Source organism: Orbicella faveolata, unplaced genomic scaffold, assembly GCF_042242905.1.
Source record: "Orbicella faveolata isolate gen_17 unplaced genomic scaffold, um_ofav_v1 contig_47, whole genome shotgun sequence".
In the NCBI taxonomy this organism is placed as follows: Eukaryota; Metazoa; Cnidaria; class Anthozoa; order Scleractinia; family Merulinidae; genus Orbicella; species Orbicella faveolata.
The window spans coordinates 6516528-6538321 of NW_028301577.1; the positions used below are offsets into that span (position 1 = coordinate 6516528).

At 39.3% G+C, this 21794-nt stretch overlaps 1 protein-coding gene across 1 annotated transcript; it reads left to right on the forward strand.

Annotated features, from left to right (window-relative positions):
• The first annotated feature begins 10085 nt into the window (after positions 1–10085).
• On the forward strand, positions 10086–21585 carry LOC110052051 (uncharacterized). Its single transcript, XM_020758178.2, has 3 exons — positions 10086–10264; positions 19962–20070; positions 21267–21585. The coding sequence occupies exons 1-3, from the start codon at positions 10136–10138 to the stop codon at positions 21545–21547; spliced, it is 519 nt and encodes a 172-aa protein (XP_020613837.2). The 5' UTR covers positions 10086–10135; the 3' UTR covers positions 21548–21585.
• The last annotated feature ends 209 nt before the right edge of the window (positions 21586–21794 follow it).

Genomic DNA, 21794 nt, shown 5'->3' on the forward strand with positions numbered 1-21794 from the left:
GCTCCCTTTTTCAATTTACATGTTATTTACAGGCTCCCTTTTTTGATTTACATGTTATTTACAGGCTCCCTTTTTCGATTTACATGTTCTTTATGGGCTCCTTTTTTGATTTCCATGTTATTGACAGACTCCCTTTTTCGATTTACACGTTATTTACAGGCTCCCTTTTTCGATTTACATGTTATTTACAGGCTCCCTTCTTCGATTTACATGTTATTTACAGGCTCCCTTTTTCGATTTACATGTTATTTACAGGCTCCCTTTTTTGATTTACGTGCTATTTACAGGCTCCCTTTTTCGATTTACATGTTCTTTATGGGCTCCTTTTTTGATTTCCATGTTATTTACAGACTCCCTTTTTCGATTTACACGTTATTTACAGGCTCCCTTTTTCGATTTACATGTTATTTACAGGCTCCCTTCTTCGATTTACATGTTATTTACAGGCTCCTGTTTTCATTTTCCATGTTATTTATAGCCTCCCTTTTTTTATTTACATGTTGTTTACAGCCTCCCCTTTTTTATTTACATGTTATTTACAGTATTATGGCACCCTCCCTGTATTAAATTTACATGTTATTTACGGGTTTCCAGGTTGAATCACAAGAAATTTACAGGCTATTTACAGTATTTGCACGAACAGTTTACATGTTATTTACATGATCTTAGCCCTTTGCTTTGAAACATTTACAGTGTTTTCTTCATCATTTACATGTTTCACTTAAAATATTTACATGTTATTTACATGAAACCTCCAAAACATGTAAAAGGGGAAAAATCATGTAAATTATTCGTTACAGTCTTTTTTTGACTATTTACATGTTAATTACATGTTATTTACATACTCTGTACATTTTCAACTTTTCCAGTGTTCAAGTCCGCGTCGGTGTTTTCAATTGTCAACAAATCTTGACAAAGATTTCTTTCGTTATCTTTTGTGCTGAGATGCTGCAACAAAATTCACGAACGCAAAAAATGCTACTAACATCATGTGTGTTTCTTCAACATAAGCATAGTGAAGTTTTACACTGCGGAAATGAATATAAACAAGGAGTTTTGATAACTCGATCAACAAAATCGAGATCGTTTTTCGAAGTTGATTAAAGAAAGCGTCAATGTAACTTTGCTGATTATTTCTGCTTTATTCACATATTTTCAGCTTAGCTTTTAATATGTTATCAAACATTTATCAATCTTAAACATATTTAAAAACTATAGAGTTATTGTTTGAGTTCGATGTACGTTTTCACACGAAAGTGCGGCGCAAGTACAATTTGTCATGTTTACTGACTACAAAACAAGCATCGGCGGGCGCTCTCATTCATCGACAACAGAGAATTTAGTGGATTTTTACACGAATAAAACTGAGCAGTATCTACGGACATAAAGTTATTGGGCCTTGATGAAACAGCAAACGTTGCTTACAATTCAGGCGAAACTCAAACTGACCAAACTAGCAATTATTTTGTTTTACTTTTCAGTCGCGATAGACTGGCAAATTGCTCGCAAGCGTGTGGCAAGAGGAGCTAGGAACTATGAAGTCCTAAAGCTCTGCTATATCTAAATATATCCAGCTGGTTTGTTGCTGTGTAATGGAAAAGCTGTTAATCTTCAACATATGTGAAATTTAAAGTGGAGTAATGTACAGCTCATGTAAAAGAAGCATCCGTCGGAACACAACTTGGTCAGCGATATATATAAGCTTGAAGCGGAACATACCTAAATTCGACACTGTCTTACTTCACTCGGCTCAAACTGGAGCAGCTTACGACGAAAATACTTAAGAAAAATTCCAACAGACGTAAACGCATTGAGTTGTGGGCCAAAAACATGAAAAATTTCGGGAATTTCGGACGCCATTTCCCCCGCGCGACATCCGCAAAAATCCTCGCAGCATGTACGCGCGTGTGCCTTAGGCGATGGCGCAATTTGTTCTAAAAATAGAATTATTGTCCCATATCATGAGGACAACCTCAATACTTGAAATGGCGCGCGCTTACGGTCTCCGTCCCCGATTATGGCTCCTGATTACATGTAATTTACCATTAATTATAAGTCCTTATGCGGAATAATGTCAATTATTGCAATCACTACAGTTAGGACATAAAACATTTCAGTGAAAAGGAAGTTTTCCGAAAACGTTGACGTCACGATAATCATGTGATTTGTCTGACCCAGTCTTCCTCAAACAAATATCGAAAATGACGCTTCTGCTGCCATAAATTCCAAATGTCTCCAGCGTAGTGTGGACCGGGCGTAAGTCTCTTTACGGAGATGACTGACATTTTCAGAGCATATATGGACTAATTTACCGCTGGTATACGGATCGAAAACATTCTTTTACGATTTGTCAAACGGTATGGATCGCAACGTTGTTGTTGTTGTTGTTTTTTTTTCAACCGCATCAATTTGTGAATAATGGACGACCCTCACTGTAGGAGGAAGTTGTTTTATGGCAATAGCCAAGCTTTCGTTGTTAGATCGCTTCAAATCTCTTTGCTTTAATCAGGTTATGTCAACGGGTACCTTTAGGGTGGCGTTCGACTGCGAAGGCTTTCATTGAGCGCATTAACCGTCCGTAATCCTAAACTGATAAAAGAATCACTGAACCCATGTATTTATTTATACATTTATTAAAAATCTGAGTAAAACATAAATACGTGTATTTTTACGATGAAAACGAGCTGTTAGCCGAATCGAACACGTAAAGCAATCCGCTTTTTAACTCGAAGATTGCCCAGCTCCAACTGGAACACATCTAGAAATATTATATTTTCACAATTTCTTGTTGAAAATCGACGGCTTTTCATGAATCATTCCTTCTCCAAATTTCTTTGAAAAAACTCCTGCCTTCCTTCGCTCGGCTTGTGCTGTGTCATTCGCCTCGACGACTCCAAATCGACGTCGCTTCTCAACCCTTTTTTCGTCTTCTGTATTGGGGACATTATCCATTGGACGGCTCGAGTATTGTTCCTTTTCTCTAGCACTTCCCTCTCTGTTGCTTGTGATCTCTGCATTTTTAAGACTTAGGTGAATCTGATTTTTTTCAAGACCTAGAACATGCTCCGTCTTCAAAGGGTGTGCTTTTGACATATTGCCACCTAAAACACCCATTTTCTCCTGGCTTTTTTCTCCCGTTTTCAAACCTTCACTTCGAGTTGACTCAGCCATTTCGCTCGAAATAAGAGTAAATTTACCTTGAATTTGTCACAAATAAATTATGTATCGCTGAAAATGCGGTCCGTTGCGTAAGTACGGCGGGATGATTTTCAATGTGTAGCTTGTTGTTGTAATCACAACAGGAAAAGCGTAATGATCACTCAGTTCGGCTAAGCCACGAAAGCAAAAGATCATGCGAGCAATCAGTTTCGGAACAACAAACAACCTCGTTCCCAGGGTTTTTCCTTGGGTGCAAACTCGGTCGACTTCCATGATCTTCCCAGAAAGTAGAGCGAAGGTTCACAGGCTATGCATCATGCAATATCATTTGTTCTTTAACAATTAGGTGCAATTAGATGGATTTGTGTTTGGTGGAGCGAGATTCAACTCCTCCACGTTTTGTAAATAGCCAAATGGTCAGCCTCCCACCAGTTGCGATTTTTGACAAGTTTCTGTTCAATATACAATATTTGTTTGCTTGTTTCAGTGTCCCCAATGAGTACAGTAGTGTTAAACACTTTGAGACTCAAATAAAGTGATTTGTTTTTCACTAGCGACGGAGTCGGAGTTGGAATCAGAGTCGGAGTCGTAAGAGCTCTTATGACCTTGTGAAAATCAAAAATCGGAGTCGTAAGCGGAATCATAAGCTCGACGGAATCGGAAATCAGTGGAAGAATCAGAAGGCTTCCATTTCTTCCGATTCCGTTTACGACTCCGCCGCTTACGATCCAGTGACAACTAGATTGTCGGAGTTGAAAGAACCTGTCAATCACAAGGCCCGGAATCGAGCATTGTCTTTGGTTTATTCTTCTGCTTCTGCTTGTGACTCCGACAATCTAGTTTTCACGAGATCGTAAGCGACAGAGACATTGGTGTTCGGCTTCCGACTCCGTCAAATTAATTTTCACTAGATCGTATCGCTCTACGCTTCTGATGTCGACTCCGACTCCGTCGCTTGTGAAAACCAGCCTTAAAGCAATCGTGTAGCGTAGTAGTGATGTCAAACCAATTACGGTAGGAAGCACGTGAAAACATCGACCATGGAACTGGTTTTAAAAACAATCTCACTGAAAATTTCCCATGGATACGGCCACGAAAATTCTCCTAAATGACGTCATAATGTTTTTCAGAACACCCTTCTAAGCACGCCCAATAATCCTTCTCACTTCATAGTGGGACTCAACTTTTAAAATGGCCATACGTTCAATTACTTGAAATTTGAAAGTGTATTGATTGGGTTTTGGAAAGCATTTTTGACCCTTTATTTGGCAGGAGCCTATGACCCCAGTTTTGAGTGTATTAAATAACTCTAAACTAAAAAGCTTTCCTATTTGGCCGAGTGGTTTAGGGCGCTGGATTTGAAGTCTGGAGGTTTCTGGTTCAAATCCTCCGCCCTACCGCTATCTGGATTTGTTCTCGGTAGCCCCGAGTTCAACTCCTCGGCCGCGTTGTCTAAATAGCCAACTGGTCAGCCTCCCACCAGTTGGGATTCTTAATAGTTTATGTTATGTTTGAAATATTTGTTTCTTTATGTACAGTGTCCCCAATTAGCACATTAGTGCTAAATACATCGAGACTTAAATAAAGTGATTATTGTTATTATTATTATTATTATTATTATTATTATTATTATTATTATTATTATTATTATTTATGGCTCAGGAAAATTCTCATGCACGCACAATAACCAATCAGCGCGAAGACCCATGTTGTTATTTCGTCCCGTCTGGAGGTGTTAGTGAGATTTTGCACGTGCTTTCAACCACAGCACGTTTTATGCTTCAGTCTTGATTTGTTGTCCGGTGATTAGATCGTTTTCGCTCTCCTGTCAGCATCACTATAGTTGGTCTTTACAAGAAATAAACTGAAATTTCTTTTGCGCGTATTAACTAACTCTAAACTGAAAAAGAATCACCGGATTGGTTTATTTATTGTACATTAATTTAAAATCAGAATAAAACATCAATAAATGTATGTTTTTCGGGCTATTTTAGCCGGATTAAATTCAAAAAGCAATCCGATTTTTAGGTCGAAGATTTGCCTAGTTCCATCTGGAAAACAACTAGAAAATTATATTTTCATAGTTTCTTGTTGAAAATCCACGGCTTTTCATGAAGCATTTCTTCCCCGAATTTCTTTGACAAAACTCTTGCCTTCATTCGCTCGGCGTGCGCTGTGCCATTCGCCTCGACGACTCCAATTCGACGCATCTCAACCCTTCTTTCTTCTGTATTGGGGACATTATCCACCGGACGGCTTGAGTGTTGTTCCTTTTCTCTAGCACTTCCCTCACTGTTGCATGTTATCTCTTTATTTTCAGGAGGCAGGTCATTCTTAATGTTCTCAAGATCTAAACCACGCTCTGACTTCGAAGGGCTTATCGGCTTTGACATATTGCCATCTAAAACGCCCGTTTCCTCGTGGTATTCCTCTGCCGTTGTCAAATCTTCACGTTCAGGTGACTCAGCCATTTCACTCGAATACAGAATTGTCAGAACAAAATGTATGTATTGCTGAAAATACTATCCCTTACGTTCATGTGTTTTTGACGGAATGGCTTTGAACTTTCAACTTGTTGTTAATTATCTATATAAACAGGAAATAACAGAAAACAACAAACAATCTCGTCGCCAGGGCTTTTTCTTGGACGCAAATTCGGGCGAACGTTCGTGAACCTTCCATGTTGTTCCCACAAAGTAGAGTGAATTTTCATGACAGTGTAAATTTCACGCAACATCATTCCTACTCGAAAAAAACACTAGTATTTGTTGGTATCATTAGTTTATGCGCTACAGTCTTCGACAATAATAAACAATCATGAGCAACGAGATCAACACACTTTCAAATTCACTGACTTTTCGTCCATGACTTCGGCGACGGTGAAGGTCAAGTATATAGTGACCCCAGTTACTCTTATAAAGACTGAATCCCACTGCGTCTGTACAAAAATACTACTACCAGTTAAATGATTGGGCTTAGGCTCACCAGTCTGTGCTGTAACTTCAGTACTGGATTATTACCACATGTGTAACGCGTTTTCAAAAACCGCCCCGTAAATAATTCCATGATATATTTGATTCTTACCACTGGTGCAACGCATCTTCCGTGTTACTCTTGCTGTGGTTACAAAAAGCTTTCCGATTGGCCCAGAAAAATTCTCGTGGACGCACAATAACCAATCAACGCGGAGATCCTTGTTGTTATTTCCTCCAGTGATCAGGAGAAACTAGTGAGATTTTTCACGTGCTTTCTACCAGAGCACGTTTTATGCTTCAGTTTTTGCTTTGCTATAGTTGTCATCACTAGAAAGACACTGAAATTTATTTTGAGCGAATTAACTAACTCTAAACTGAAAAAGAATCACGGTACCCTGGTTAATTTATTATAAATTTATTTAAAATCAGAATAAAACATCAATACAAGTTTGTTTTCCGAGATATTTTAGCCGAATTAAATTCAAAAAGCAATCCGCCTTTTACGTCAAAGACTTGCTAAGTTCCAACTGGAAAACATCTAGAAATATTATATTTTCACAGTTTCTTGTTGAAAATCGACGACTTTTCAAGAAGCATTTCTTCCCCGAATTTCTTTGACAAAACTCTTGCCTTCATTCGCTCGGCTTGTGCTCTGTCATTCGCCTCGACGACTCCAATTCGACGTCGCATCTCAACCCTTTTTTCGTCTTCTGTATTGGGGACATTATCCACTGGAAGGCTTGAGTGTTGTTCCTTTTCTTTAGCTCTTCCCTCACTGTTGTTTGTGGTGTCTACATTTTCAGGAATCTGAATCTGAATGTTCTCAAGACCTAAAACATGCTCCGTCTTCGAAGGACTCGTTTTTGATACGTTGCCTCGTTCCGTTGCCAAATCTTCACTTATGTCCATGTTAAGACTCTGAGTTGACTCAGCCATTGCACTCGAGTACAGATATTTGGATTTGACAGAACAAAATTTATGTCTCGTTGAAAATGCGGACCGTTGTGTTGATGTGTTTTCGACGTCGAGTCCTTTTAAACGTTTAGCTTGTTATTGTTATTTAAACAGGAGATACGTATCCAACCAATCAGGGGCAGCGGCAGATTTAGATCATAAAGAGCATGGGACATATCCCATCATCATGGACACACTTTTTCGACCGTAGCACACGAAAACAAAAAGTCATTTACGTCAGTCCCTCTTCTTTCTTATTTGGTTACAATAGGCAAACATTGTCTCGATCGATTGCAGTGAAGCGAGCTTTATATTCATAAAGGTGGGGAGTCTCCCATGCTCTTTCGTGTTCTTTATGTTCTAACGCTTGTTGGACTTCCATAATCTTCTGAGAAAGAAGAGCGAATGTTTACAATCACGCAACATCATTTGTACTTAAATAACTAGTATTTCTCTGGGTCTTATTAGTTTAACTGCTATAATCTTCCACAAGAATCAACGATCATGAAGTGTTAAATGTACTGGGCAACCGATCAAGACATTTTGAAATTTACCTTTCGTGCAATACTGCAATGGTGCGGTCTCTTTTAGGAACTGAATCTCATTATGAAATGAGAAGAGGCATTAGGCGTGGCCTGAAAGGGGTTAGCTTCAGCTTACGCCTTACGGCTTCTTACGTTCTGGATGACGTCATTTTGACGTCAGTCAGGATTAAGTGGTCATGTGATCTGGTAATGGGGGTTCTCATATCATATGCCTGTTTTTTAGGTCATGTTCTACATTACAATAAACACACCTGCATATAAGAACAAATGGATTAAGAACACCAGGCTGAAATTTGGCCAATAAAGCCCCGTTTTCATAAGAACAAGATCAGCCTGAAAATTGTAACATGTTCTTATAACATGGAAAAAGTGTCATAATTACAAAACATGTAAGTTTATGTTTGCTGTCAGATAACTACATAACTCTATCAGCTGTCAAGCTGTCTTGTTTTGGTATTGACGGAGTACTTTTTTTCTACAAAAATTATCTAGTTGTTCTGTAGGGTGAGAATTAAAATGTTTCACATCAATGTTGTAAACTACTGTTGTATTACTAAATAAAAATTTAAGAACATTTTGAGCCTGATTTGTCACTAATCACCCGATAAATAAGAACTCAGTCAGCCTGACCTCCGAAATCGTGCGTTCTTATATGCGGCTGTTTACTGTATATACAAGGAATGGTGAGAAAAACACGTTAAATCGGCTTTTGGACCTCAATTTTACCGCAAATAAGGTTAGAACATTTCGAAATTATCAGCTCTGTGTCTATTTTAATTTAATATAGGTCAAGACATGTGGCGCATTCTAAAATATATTGTCTAACCCGTAAATTAAAATTTGACGACAGAAGGTCAAATATTTCCATTTTTAACGTACTTTGAAAAGCTGTCGCGTCGCTCACAATTATTTGCCCATGCCAGAGAAATTTTTACAGGAATCTGTAGACCATCCTTCTACGATTCAACCACCAGAAGCTTAATCCATTTGAAGGTTTCGCACATGGTGAAAATTAATCATATTCACGAAGTACTTTTAAGTGAATGAAATACATGTCTTCGAAATTTAATTATTTTGCACCCAAAAAGACAACGCAACATTCCCCAAAATCAACCTAGTACACATTTAAACATTGCTCAAATTTTTTTGAATGTTTTAAAGACGGAAGATTAACGTGGTTTTGCATGCGAGGCTCTTGAACTGGTTTAATGAAATGGTGCGTGAAATGACGATTTTAACGGAATTTCGTAATTTGCATTTTTCTTTTAAATAAAAGGATATTTTGCCAAAAAAAAACTATCCAGTAGTTTTGGTCATGCCCTAGCCTATCTAAAGCACAAGCCACTTTTGACCAACGCAACAGCCTTCTCGAGCGGGGAAGTGAGGGGTGGACATTTTAATGATACGCGACGTAAAAGTTCGGAAATTGAAAGGAGCTCGGTGACGGTTTGCACATTTTGAAAAGTTTAGCCTAAATTTTTCAAATTCGTCGTTTGCAATCCGTGTCAGTCTTCGCATCCGTGACCATCCTTGCTTCTTTATGGTTTATTATTATCTCTTTGATGTTTTTCTATCTTAGTAAACTATTATTTTCAGGTTTCCTTTCATTTAAAGGAGATTTTGTTCGGGGCCAAAAAACAGGACAAAACACCGTGACTGAGCTCCTTCAAACGTGCTCCTCGACAAACCGAAGAACTCTGCCGATCGAGCTACAAATTTTGTAAAATTAATATCAAGTTTTTGGAGGGTCTTTTGTCTCATGAGACTAAAACCTTAGAAGAACAGGTAAGTTTTACAGTTTGGAATACACTCTTAACTTTTTTTTTTTTTTTTTTTCACATATATAAGAACCCTTTTTATAGGGGCGTTGAAGCTGAGATTAAACAAAATTTTAAGAACGTATTAAGAACATTCCTTGGGCGGAGAGTCGATTAAGAACGTTTTTATTTTGCTAATCTGTATATTAAATGAGAAGCATAAAATAAAGGTAACAAAAATGTAAATTAGCCCAAATAAGGGCGTGTTTTGTGTAACATTAACAATGGTTTTGTTGCATGTCACACATCTCGGTTTGTAATAATCAGCAGTTCTCAAGTTATTTATAACTGTTCCAAAATAACTTCCACACCATCAAAGTCATCAGGTGATACAAACTATGAAGTATTATCAAGGTAGTTGACCCTATATTCTCTGGGCAAATTTAAGAACATCTTAAGAACGTTTTCAGTCTTAAATCGCCAAAAAATATAGGAAAGTTCAGCCTCAGCTCCAAAATTAGACGTTCTTATAAAAATAAAGACTGTATCACAACGTCGCGTAAAAGCCAGCAATAAACGCCGGAAGCTTTTTAAAAACGTGTTACACTTATTGATCATGCAAGTTTGCATATAAGATAAATGTTGCGCGAGCGCCAAGTCACCTGAGCCAATTAAAATATTGAATCATTGTTTTAGAGCTTTTTCATCACGCAATCACACAATCATCAGCAGTTGATTAACAATTATGGCGGCCTTGCGGCTAGTAATCGAAGCGATAAAAAGACAATTTCCCAAAGTTCCGGTTATGACAACCAATGAACTGCATCAGTTGATGAGAACTACAACACAGGCACCACGCAAGCTTGTCTTGTTGGTGAGTACAGATCAAAACTTTAATATACGAGTTGTGTGTAAACTTGGCATCGATACAGCCTTTAACAGACTCTCGCGTTGTATCAACGCGTTCAGCCGGAGATGTTTCCAGTCGTTTTCTCCCAAATAACTATCATAAAGGTGTACTCAGGTGCATAAAAAACGTTCAACTGTGTACTGAGCGATTTTGCAGCTAGGCAGGGAAAGTAAATTCGGTAAAAGAAGCTCAGTGAGCCTTCAATCGGACAGTTTTTCTCGCGCTCTTAGTTTTCCCATCTCCCTCCCCCTCCCCCCTTTGAACGCGTGCCACACAAGCTACTGTTTCAAGGTGCTTTAGGACGAAATTAGCAGCAAGTCACAAAAAAATTGAATGGCATGATATCTGTACAAGTTATGAACGGTAACTTTGTGCGGTGCAACTTGAATATAAATTTTCCTTCGGATTTCGTATTTCTTTCAGGCTTTCTTAACTAAACTTGCTTGGAATAGACAAAAACATCCTGCTCGTGGTGAAATAAAATTTCAAAAGAAGCGTAATCGATCTAATCTTGAATCGAACGGGGTTGAGAGGTCGACACCTTTTTAACCGTTTCAAAGGCATAATTATATTCAAAAGAATAATCTCTTGTTGTATTAGAATATCAGTCTTGCATGCCGAGAAATGTTCTTGTTTTGCTAAACCAAAATTTCGTACGCGTTTGCTTGAAGTGGCACGCCTCAATAACTTGAAAAGGAAATATTGTTTACACTAAATGCGAAAAATTTGAAATAGCTCAACTTTTTATGGCTTCTAAAACGAAACGTGTCTTGGTTCACTGTCTGGGGCTTGGGGTGGGTCAACGATAAAACAAAAACTACCCACTGTCGCCTAGTTTATTATGCATGCAACTTGTTCGCGATTGTTTTGTACTGAACAGTGTTACACTCAGATGGATCTAAGCGTTCCTCGTAAATAATGGCCAAGGCTATCGTTAACCAATTAACAAATTGACGTCAGTTTCTCATGTGTCTGTCTTGTTATTGATCATGAATTTCGTCGTAACATTGTCAAAGAAGCTGTGGATCCGCAGAGTACTGACTACTGACTGACGTCAATTTGTTTTTTTACCATAACAATAAGGTAAAAGATGCGTGAATTATAGATTCATGTGTCTGTCCACTTATTGACGATGAAAATTAGCCAATGGACGCGCGAGAATTTCTGAAGTTATCGTAAAATATTGCGTCGCGTTACGTCGAAGATTCCATCTTCAACTGAATAATGGAATCATTCAATGGTAGCGTACTTCCAATACCACATGTTGATTGGAATAATGGCAAACTGGGAAAGACTCAGGCAGTTTGTTCAAGTGTAGTTTTAGTACGATTATCAGTTGAGTAAGGCACAAGGGAAGTTTGGTTGCGAAGTTTTGGCGTCAAAATTATGGTGTTGTCACGGGCAACTTACCTCGTTTCCGTTGGTAACAATATCAACAGCCGTTGGCCGCCTGTCGCGTCGCCTACAATTTCGCGCGCTTTGCTGCCAATGACGTCAAAGGTCGACAAGTTGCCAATGGATACGGAGCCAGTTGCTCGTGACAACAACACGATTTTTACGTTAAAACTTGGTGACCAAACTTTCGTCCCGCCTCACTCAACTGATAATCGTAGTCATATTTAGTTGTATGTCTGAAATGCGTGAAATGCGCGTTTGTGACAACGAACGTAGTTGATTAGCCTATAGGTGTAGCGTACCCTCGGGGGGTGGGTACGGCTACACGTAGGCTAGTAGTTGATGCGGGTAGGCCTTCGGTCAGTGTAGGCCTCATGTCCAAGATACACAAACAGATGCGACTCGAGAAAGCAATTTTTCGATCCGTAAAGTTTGACAGACCGTAAAACACTGCTTTCCATCTGCATGTGGTCTGCAAATTTCATTTCGTGTTTGTTGAACCGTCCGGTTTGTACTGGCTAGTTCCTGGGCCTCGATATTTCGCGTCGGTCAGTCGTTTTCGGGTCGCTTATCTCGGATAGGTCACCGATGGGACCTTTTCGGTGATACGGCGGCCATTTTGAATTCTGTTGTTTCAAATAGTTATTATGGAATGCTCAGAGGGCAAATTAGTATGTATTTGCCCCCTAAGCATCCCATAATAGCTATTTGAAACAATAAGAATTCAAAATGTCCGCCGTATCACCGAAAAGGTCCATTGACGGAGAAGGCCCTGGAGAAAGCCGTTTAGGAACTAGGCAAAGGTTTGTACAGATGGCCGTTTTCGGTCCGTATACGATGCATCTCATTAATGGTCTTAAAAAATATCGACCGGGAGCAAGAGAAGATCAAGGTAAGAGAGTGAATCCCCCATATAGGCCAAGGTAATCCCTCTTAAGTTATTTTTAGACATGGTACCCAGTTCTTCCGAGGATGTTATTCACGCGATGCGAGGACAACCCAATCGACTTTCTCGAAACTACCTGAGACGAAATGGCGGGAAATGTGGTGAAAAGTCATTTTATATGTTTTGATTTTCAAAAGACGTTTCATAGCACAGATGTTTTCTGCACTCTTAGCCTCCTTTTTGTTTGGCATGGCTTTCGTTTGATTTGTGCTCGTTTGGCCGTTCATTCTTTTGCCTTTCATTCGGTTTTAAGAAGTTTAAAATAAGCAAACCACTACGGAAACGACGACGAGTACAATGACTGTTCGCTCGTTCGTCATAATTCTGTATTCATTCCTTTGCCGTTCTTTACAAAACAAAAACGTGAAATGACCACATTCAACGTTTTCTAGAGAACGTGGAATACGAAGGCCATATTTTAAAATTTCTTTTCGAATTTTGACGCTGCCTTACATATTTTGTTTAGGAAATACAAAGTGAATGAACCTAAATTCTTAAGAGATTCGTAGGTTGAATACAGAGTCGTTTTTAATCGACGTTGTCCTTAACGCTAGGATCCTTGTTGCTTAATTAAACTCCCCTTATTGTTTTTGCCGGAGCGTATCTGTTCACTTCCCAACATCTGTTTGTTTGGTGGCCTTGTGTTCAGGCGTTCACTTAATCCTGACTGACGTCAAAATGGCGTTATCCCGGCAAAACTTAAGAAGCCGCAAGCTAAAACTAACACCTTTCTGGCCACGCCTAATGATCCTTCTCACTTCATAATGAGATTCAGTTCCTAAAAAGACCGCACCTTCACAGTAATGCACGAAACATAAAAAATTGAAAGTGTATAGATTGGGTTGTCCAGTACACGTAACCCTTTATGGTTGCTAGTTCTTATGGACGATTGTAGCAGTTAAACCAATAATACCCAGAGCGAGAAATACTAGTTTTAAAGTCGATCAAGCCATTGATTGCCTAACTAAATAAGAAAGTAGCGGAACTGAAAGACTTTGTTTTCGTGTGCTAGGGCCAACAAATGTCCTCATAAGGGTGGGGTTCCTCCCACGCTCTTTCATGTTCTTTGCCTACTACTGCCACTGATTGGTTGAATACGTATTTCCTGTTTCAATAACAATAACAAGCTAAACGTTATAAAAGCCTCGGATCGAAAACACATTCACACAACGGTCCGCATTTTCAACGAGACATAAATTTTGCTCGGACGAATTCAAACATTTGTGCTCGAGTGCAATGGCTGAGTCAACTCAGAGTCTTAGCATGGCCATAAGTGAGGATTTGGCAACGGAACGAGGCAACGAGTCAAAAACAAGCCCTTCGAAGAATCAGCATGTTTTAGGTCTTGAGAACATTCAGATTCAGATTCCTGAAAATGTAGACGCCACAAACAACAGTGAGGGAAGAGCTAAAGAAAAGGAACAACACTCAAGCCGTCCAGTGGATAACGTCTCTAATACAGAAGGCGAAAAAGGAGTTCAGATGAAACGTCGAATTGGAGTCGTCGAGGCGAATGACACAGCACAAGCCGAGCGAAGGAAGGCAAGAGTTTTGTCAAAGAAATTCGGCGAAGAAATGCTTCATGAAAAGACGTCGATTTTCAACAAGAAACTGTGAAGATATAATAATTCTAGATGTGTTTCAGTTGAAACTTGGCAAATCTTCGAACTAACAATCGGAAATGATTCAGTTGGAGCCAGGCAAGTCTTGCACGTGAAAAGCGGATTGCCTTTTGAATTTAATTCGGGTAAAAGAGCTCGTTTTCCGTGGAAAACATACATGTATTGATATTTACTCAGATCTTAAATAAATGTTTAATAAATTAACCAGGGCTCGGTGATTCTTTTTAAGTTTGGTGTTAGTTACTACACTCAAAATAAATTTCAGTGGTTTTCTAGTGATGACCGAACTATAGTGAAAGAGAAAAGAGAACAAAACCGATATAATCACCGGATAAGAAATCAAACTTGAAGCATACAACCTGCTGTCATAGAGAGCGCGTGCGAATCTCATTAACCTCTCCTGATTGGACGAAATAACAACGGGTCTTTGCGCTGACTGGTTATCGCACTTCCACGAGAATTTTTCTGAGCCAATAGGAGAGCTTTGTAGCCACAACAAGTGTTAACACGGAAGATGCGTTACACCAATGATAAGAATCCAATATATCATGAAATTATTTACGGAACGGGCTTTGAAACGCGTTACTCCTGCGATAATAGTGCAGTAATGAAGTTGTAGCACAGACCGGCGAGCCTAACCGTAATCATTTCACTGGCATAAATATTTTGGTACAGGTGCATGCGCTGTGCGATTCCCTCGTACCGGTCTCTGGTTAACAGCACAGGTAATCCAACTTCTTTGATGAACCTGACTTTCTCGCTTTTTTTAATTCTTCTCAATTTCTCCTTACCTACTTCATAATAAAACAAAATAAAATGTCATCCTGGTAAAAAGTAGAAGGTGGTGATCGTGGTGGTGGTGGGTGGGGAGGGGTTAAAGCCCCCAACACCCCGGGCCCCGCCATCCCTGTGTACCTCTCTCAATTCCTAGTTGTTTATTAATGAATCGGGGTTATGATTAAGTCACTGAAGGGCCTTATCATACAGATTTTGAGAAAGCTTATCAGACGACTGAATATTTCAGATCAAATACAGACTCGTATAGTCAGTAACAGTGCGCTTTAGTGACCTTGCGTATAAAAATTTCATCTGACATAGTGTCTCTTATATCGGCCTTTATTGTTAGTAAGAAGACAGGCGTGTTGTAAAAGCGAGCCTCATTTACAGATTAGGTTTAATATTACATCAAACACATTTCGCTAAACTACTATAAGGCGGCAAAAGTCAGTTTGGAAATGGCCTATCTCTATATGTTTTTTGTTTCGCTTTTGAAAAACAACTTCACTGAAATTTAAAAACACCTTTCTAACCATGCCCAATTCTCCTTCTCAATTCACAATGGGATTCAGTTTTATTAAAAAGCTAACGCCTATAATTACTTAAACGTCACCTTCGCCACAGTAATACGCGAAAGGTCAGTGAATTTAAAAGTGTATTGATCGGGTTGCTCATGATTGTTTCTTATTGTCGAAGACTGTAGCACATAAACTAATGATGGCAACAAATACTAGTGTCTTCTCAAGTAGGAATAATGTTGCATGAGATTTTGCGCCCAAGAAAAAGCCCTGGCTTCGAGATATTGTTCGTCGTTCTGAAAATGCTTACAAGCATGTACCTCGAAAGAAAAGTGGAACTAAAGGTGACCTTTTGCTTTCGTCTGCCAAGGCCGAAAAAAGTGTGCTCACCAGGGTGGGGCATTTCCGATGCTCTCAAGCTCTTTATGATCAAAATTTGCCTCTGCCATTGATTGGTAGAATACGTATACAGATAGCAACAACAAGTTGAAAGTTCAAAGCCATTCCGTCAAAAACACATAAATACGAATACGTATTTCCTGGTTATACAGATAACAACAACAAGTTGAAAGTTCAAAGCCATTCCGTCAAAAACACATGAATCGAACGCAGGGGTCGGTATTTTCAGCAATACATTGTTCTGACAATTCCGTATTCGAGTGAAATGGCTGAGTCAACTCAACGTGAAGATTTGACAACGGCAGAGGAATACCACGAGGAAACGGGCGTTTTAGGCGGCAATTTGTCAAAGACAAGCCCTTCGAAGTTAGAGCGTGGTTTAGATCTTCAGAACATTAAGATTAACTTGCCTCCTGAAAATAAAGAGATCACATGCAATAGTGAGGGAAGTGCTAGAGAAAGGGAACAACACTCAAGCCGTCCAGTGGATTATGTCCCCAATACAGAAGACGAAAAAAGGGTTGAGGTGCGACGTCGAATTGGAGTCGTCGAGGCGAATGACACAGCACAAGCCGAGCGAAGGAAGGCAAGAGTTTTGTCAAAGAAATTCGGGGAAGAAATGCTTCATGAAAAGCCGTGGATTTTCAACAAGAAACTGTGAAAATATAATATTTCTAGTCGTTTTCGAGTTGGAACTAGGCAATCGTCGAGGTAAAAAGCGGATTCAATTCGACTAATAGGTCGATTTCTACGTAAAAATACATGTATTGATTTTTTATTCGATTTTAGATAAATGTATAAATGAATATTTAATTTTCTTAAAGGTATCGAAACTACAATTGTAGAACAATATGACCTAAAAACAGGCATATGATATGAGAACCCCCATTACCAAATCACATGACCACTTAATCCTGACTGACGTCCACATGACGTCATTCAGAACGTAAGAAGCCCAAAGGCGTAAGCTGAAGCTAACCCCTTTCAGACCACGCCTAATACTTCTTCTCATTTCATATTAGAATTCAGCTCCTAAAAAAGCCGCACCTTCACAGTAATGCACGAAAGGAGAATTTGATCGGTTGTCCATTACACTTAAAACTTCGTGATTGTTGATTCTTATCGATGATTATAGCACCTAAACTAATAACACGCAGAGAAATACTAAAAATTTAAGTACGAATGAAGTTGCGTGACTGTTAACATTCGCTCTTCTTTCTCGGAAGATCATGGAAGCCCAACGAGCGTTAGAACATAAAGAGCAAGAAAGAGAATGGGAGACTTCCCATCTTTTCGAATATAGAACTTGCTTCACTGCAATCGATCGAGGCAATGTTTGTCTATTGTAACCAAATAAGAAAGAAGAGGGACTGATGTAAATAACTTTTTGCTTTCGTGTGCTACGGTCGAAAAAGTGTGTCCGTGATGATGGGGAATCTCTCATGCTCTTTATGATCTAAATTTGCCGCTGCCACTGATTGGTTGGATACGTATTTCCTGTTTCAATAACAATAACAAGCTAAACGTATAAAAGGACTCGGCCTCAAAGACATACCAATACAACGGTCCGCATTTTCAAAGAGACGTAAATTTTGTTCTGTCAAATTCAAACATCTGTACTCGAGTGCAATGGCTGAGTCAACTCCGAGTCTTAACATGGACATAAGTGAAGATTTGATGACGGAAGGTGGCGGTGTGTCAAGAACAAGTCCTTCGAAAACGGAGCATGTTTTAGGTCCTGAGAACATTCAGATTCAGATTCCTGAAGATATAGATACCACAAACAACAGCGAGGGAAGAGCTAAAGAAAACGAACAACACTCAAGCCGTGCAGTGGATAATGTCCCCAATACAGAAGACGAAAAAAGGGTTGAGATGCGACGTCGAATTGGAGTCGTCGAGGCGAATGACACAGCACAAGCCGAACGAATGAAGGCAGGAGTTTTGTCAAAGAAATTCGGAGATAAAATGCTTCATGAAAAGCCGTCAATTTTCAACAAGAAATTGTGAAAATATAATATTTCTAAATGTGTTCCAGTTGGAACTAGGCAATCTTCGAGGTAAAAAGCGGATTCAATTCCGGCGACCAATAGGTCGATTTCTACATAAAAATACATATGTTGATTTTTAATTCGATTTTAAATAAATGTATAAATGAATCAATGGGTTGTTTACAGGGTTAGTTAATATGCTCAAAAAGAAGCATTCACAGTCGAACGAAATTTCTCCCCTGAATGAATGGGTGAACTGGTTGACGATCCGTACGTGTATATTTGCGTTTTTTTAAGTTGTTATATATCGTCACTTCCGGCAGGAGAAGATTGAATCCCCCATAAAAGCCTTATACCCGAGGCAATCCCTCTTATCTTATTTTTATACGTGGTACCCAATGTTACTCGCGCATTGCGTGGAAGTTTTTGTGGAGGACTTGTTTGTGTCGCCGCCTCGTTTCAAAGCGAAGGGAAACCTCCAACGCTGTGGGGATGTCTTCTTTGATATTTTCATGTCAATGAAGCAACCCAACGGGGATTCGTATCATATGCCTGTTTTTTAGGTCATTTTGTTCATCAAATGTAGTTTCGACACCTTTCATTTAAGAAGATTAAATAGAACAACGGAGAGAACCTGTAACATTTTATGGAATTGTCCAGGTTTTGTGTGTTCGAGTTCGACTGCATGTATCGAGTTCAGGTCAAGTTAACCCAGTTAGCTTGATAAGAGTTTGGACTGGGAATAACACTGGCTTGCTTTCATAGGCAAAACAGTACGTATCATATTCAAGGGAAAATTAAACTAAAACGCCATCGAAAGCTACAGAATTTGTGAAACTTAAAACAGAAGTTGAACAAAAATTTGACTGTATCTTGAAATTCTAGCTCTAATTCGAATTGAAATTTTAACTGGTGTACACACACCTCTATTTGACAACTTCCCAGTTTACTTACCGCTACAGCTTGTGGTCTGGATCGCGTTGTTCATCTCAGTTAACTGTGATAAAAGAAAAAACCTCTCACCCGGCCCTCTTACATACTAACGGCCTGTTCGAGGTTTGTACTGTAAGTTACTGACCGCGCTTTTTCCCTTCGACTCATGGCCTAAGTGCTTGCTTGTTGACCGCTGTGATGGTTCTTTCGCTTATGTAGCAAAAAGACGAAAGAAAGAAAACCTCTGGGACGAGGATATCTAAGTTATTAACGTACATAATATATAGATTTAGCCAAGCCTAAAAGCGGAGCTCCTCAGTTATTTTTTGGAATGTTGTTACTAATGAAAATAATCCAACATGTATGTGAGGTAAATTGCGAATGATATAATAGTTTCAGCTGGAACTAGGATTACTCAGCAGATCGAGGTTTAAGATAGTGTGATGATGAAAATAGAGCCACGATTTCATGATTTCTGGGAAGCCACCAAAAATCTTGATCACATAACAGAACTGTCTTCTGTGCTTTTTGGTGGCATTTCTTGTTCTTTCCTATCAATTAAAAGCAACCCAAAGCAACTATCACGCATAGAAATCGAGAGCAAATAATCTTATTGTGTTCTGTATCTACATCTATATATGTAATCTACAAAGAGATTTACCCATCACTTCAGATGTAAAAGAGATTGAAAAAAAAAGGAAATAAATGTAACTAAATCACTATTTAGATAAAGAAAAGAGGCGAGACTGGCCTTAAACACCTCAACACTCAGTGCTTGCAGGAGTTAAATGTGTAAATTTCACGGGATGGTACTCTCTTTTAGAAGTTCTAGTCGTTCTAAACTTTATCTAAATCCTCTTCACAGGCACTTCGAAAAGTGGCCGCCATTTTTTTAACAACTACATACTGCGAGGCTATTCACTATTTTCAATAGAATAGGTAGTAAGTAGCGTGGCCAATCAGAGAACGGTATTCGTTATAGAACGCTCGAAAGACGCATATCCCTTCTCGCACAGTACATTTCATGTATGTCACATCAAATTGTTTTGATTCAATGTCGGTTTTCCTTTACTGCAACAGGACACGCGTGAAGAAAAAGAGTTCAAAGTGAGTCATTTGGCTAAAGCAATACTTCTTAACCCTAAGGAGACTAACATGTCACGAGTCATAGACATGATACATCAGAAAGGTAACTAAAGGAGTACGTTATATTCGAGTCGTCACGCATCGATCCTCCCCAACTGAGAAGAGCCTTGGGTTACCTCCCAAGAATAGACTGCTGGTAGTCTGTTTTTCTCTCGAAATTCAGTAGGGGCTCTGAGGCGAGACGTTTTGGCTAAAGGGGATCTTCGCGTTGATTGGTTATCGCACTTCCACGGTAATAATAACCACGAAATACCTAGTCCCGCCTTCTTCCCCACTCGGCCACCGCCATACTGCCCTTTTTCGTTCGCGATAACTAAACACTCCTCCTAATGACCCTTAGAGAAAACACCGGCTGCCAGCAGACTATCCCAAGAACGGCTGCGTAGGCCCAGACTATGAGGACTTATGAGTATGGTGTATCTTGACATACACGGCCATTGTTTTCAAGTTCGTTGTCCGTAATCCGTGTTTCCTTTTTCTAACTCGTAACCATCCTAGTTATTTCGTGGTTATTATTAATTCATGGGGTTTCGTATTTAAAAAAACTATTAGTCACTCTCAAAGATATACCTTCAGTTTAAAATCAAAACAGTACAAGCTGGCACCATTGTACTATTTAATAGCTTTCCTTCTATTGGAATGGTCACGAGGATTTTCTACGGATCACCTTGTACTTGTGAGGGGGGGGGGGGGGGCGGGGCGGGTTACTCGGAAAATTGCGTAATAGCTGTTATTGGATTTGAGTCTGCGGTCAATTATTCTTTTGTTTTAAAAGGCATGCAAACGAGGCGAAAGGGTCAATACAATGCAGAATTGACCCTTTCGCCTCGTTTGTGTGTCAAGCCGCTGATAACTGCAATAACAGCTATTATGATATATATTACTAAATGCAAAAACTGGTTTGTTTATTAAGCAATTTTTTGTTCAAAAAGATGGGAAAATCGGTGCTAACCTGAAAGTGATTAGTAGCTTGCATTTATGATGGTTACAAAAGATAAAGGTCGTCATAGTTAACTGCTTCGTTGGCGAAATTTGAAACGTTGTGTCCGTTTGCACGCATTACATGCCTATGAGCATTGGCATGAAGTGCGTGCACAAGATACTTCTGCTCTTGTATCTTGTCCCATATATGAACAAGTTCTCTGATAACGGATTGCTGGATGATAAATATCACAGTGAAAGGGTTAAAAGAGCTTCTTAATATTTAATGAAACACCAATTTTTTTTTTTTCATTTTAGTTGGGCCTCCACATGAACCAAAATCAGTAGTGTGCTATTGTGCTGTTGGTTATCGAGCAAGCATCATGGCTAACCGGTTGATAGACGAGCTTCAGAAACCTGAAAATGAGGAATTGAAGTCACGAATGGATGTTTACAATCTAGAGGGATCTATTTTTAAGTGGGCCAATGAAAGGAAGGATCTTGTTGAGCCAAGTGGTCAAAGTACAACACTGGTTGATACAGTCAGCCCCTTTTGGGGATTGCTGGTGCATAAAGAAATGCGTGTACGTGCTGATTAAACATCTTTCAACTTCTTTAAGGAGACATGCCAAAGAAAGTGATCTAAGTTCAATTTTTGCTTCAGTGATAAGGACGACCCATGAGAAAAATATGCTTTTTAGCTAGACACAAGATGATAGAGTAGGACTGAGCCTGTCCTGGGGATTTGTGGGAGGGGGGGGGGGGGGGGGGAGGACCAGTCAGAAATTTTCTGCTTTGTGGGTGTTACCTGAAATTTTTTTCACCCCTTAAAGGTACCAGTTCTAA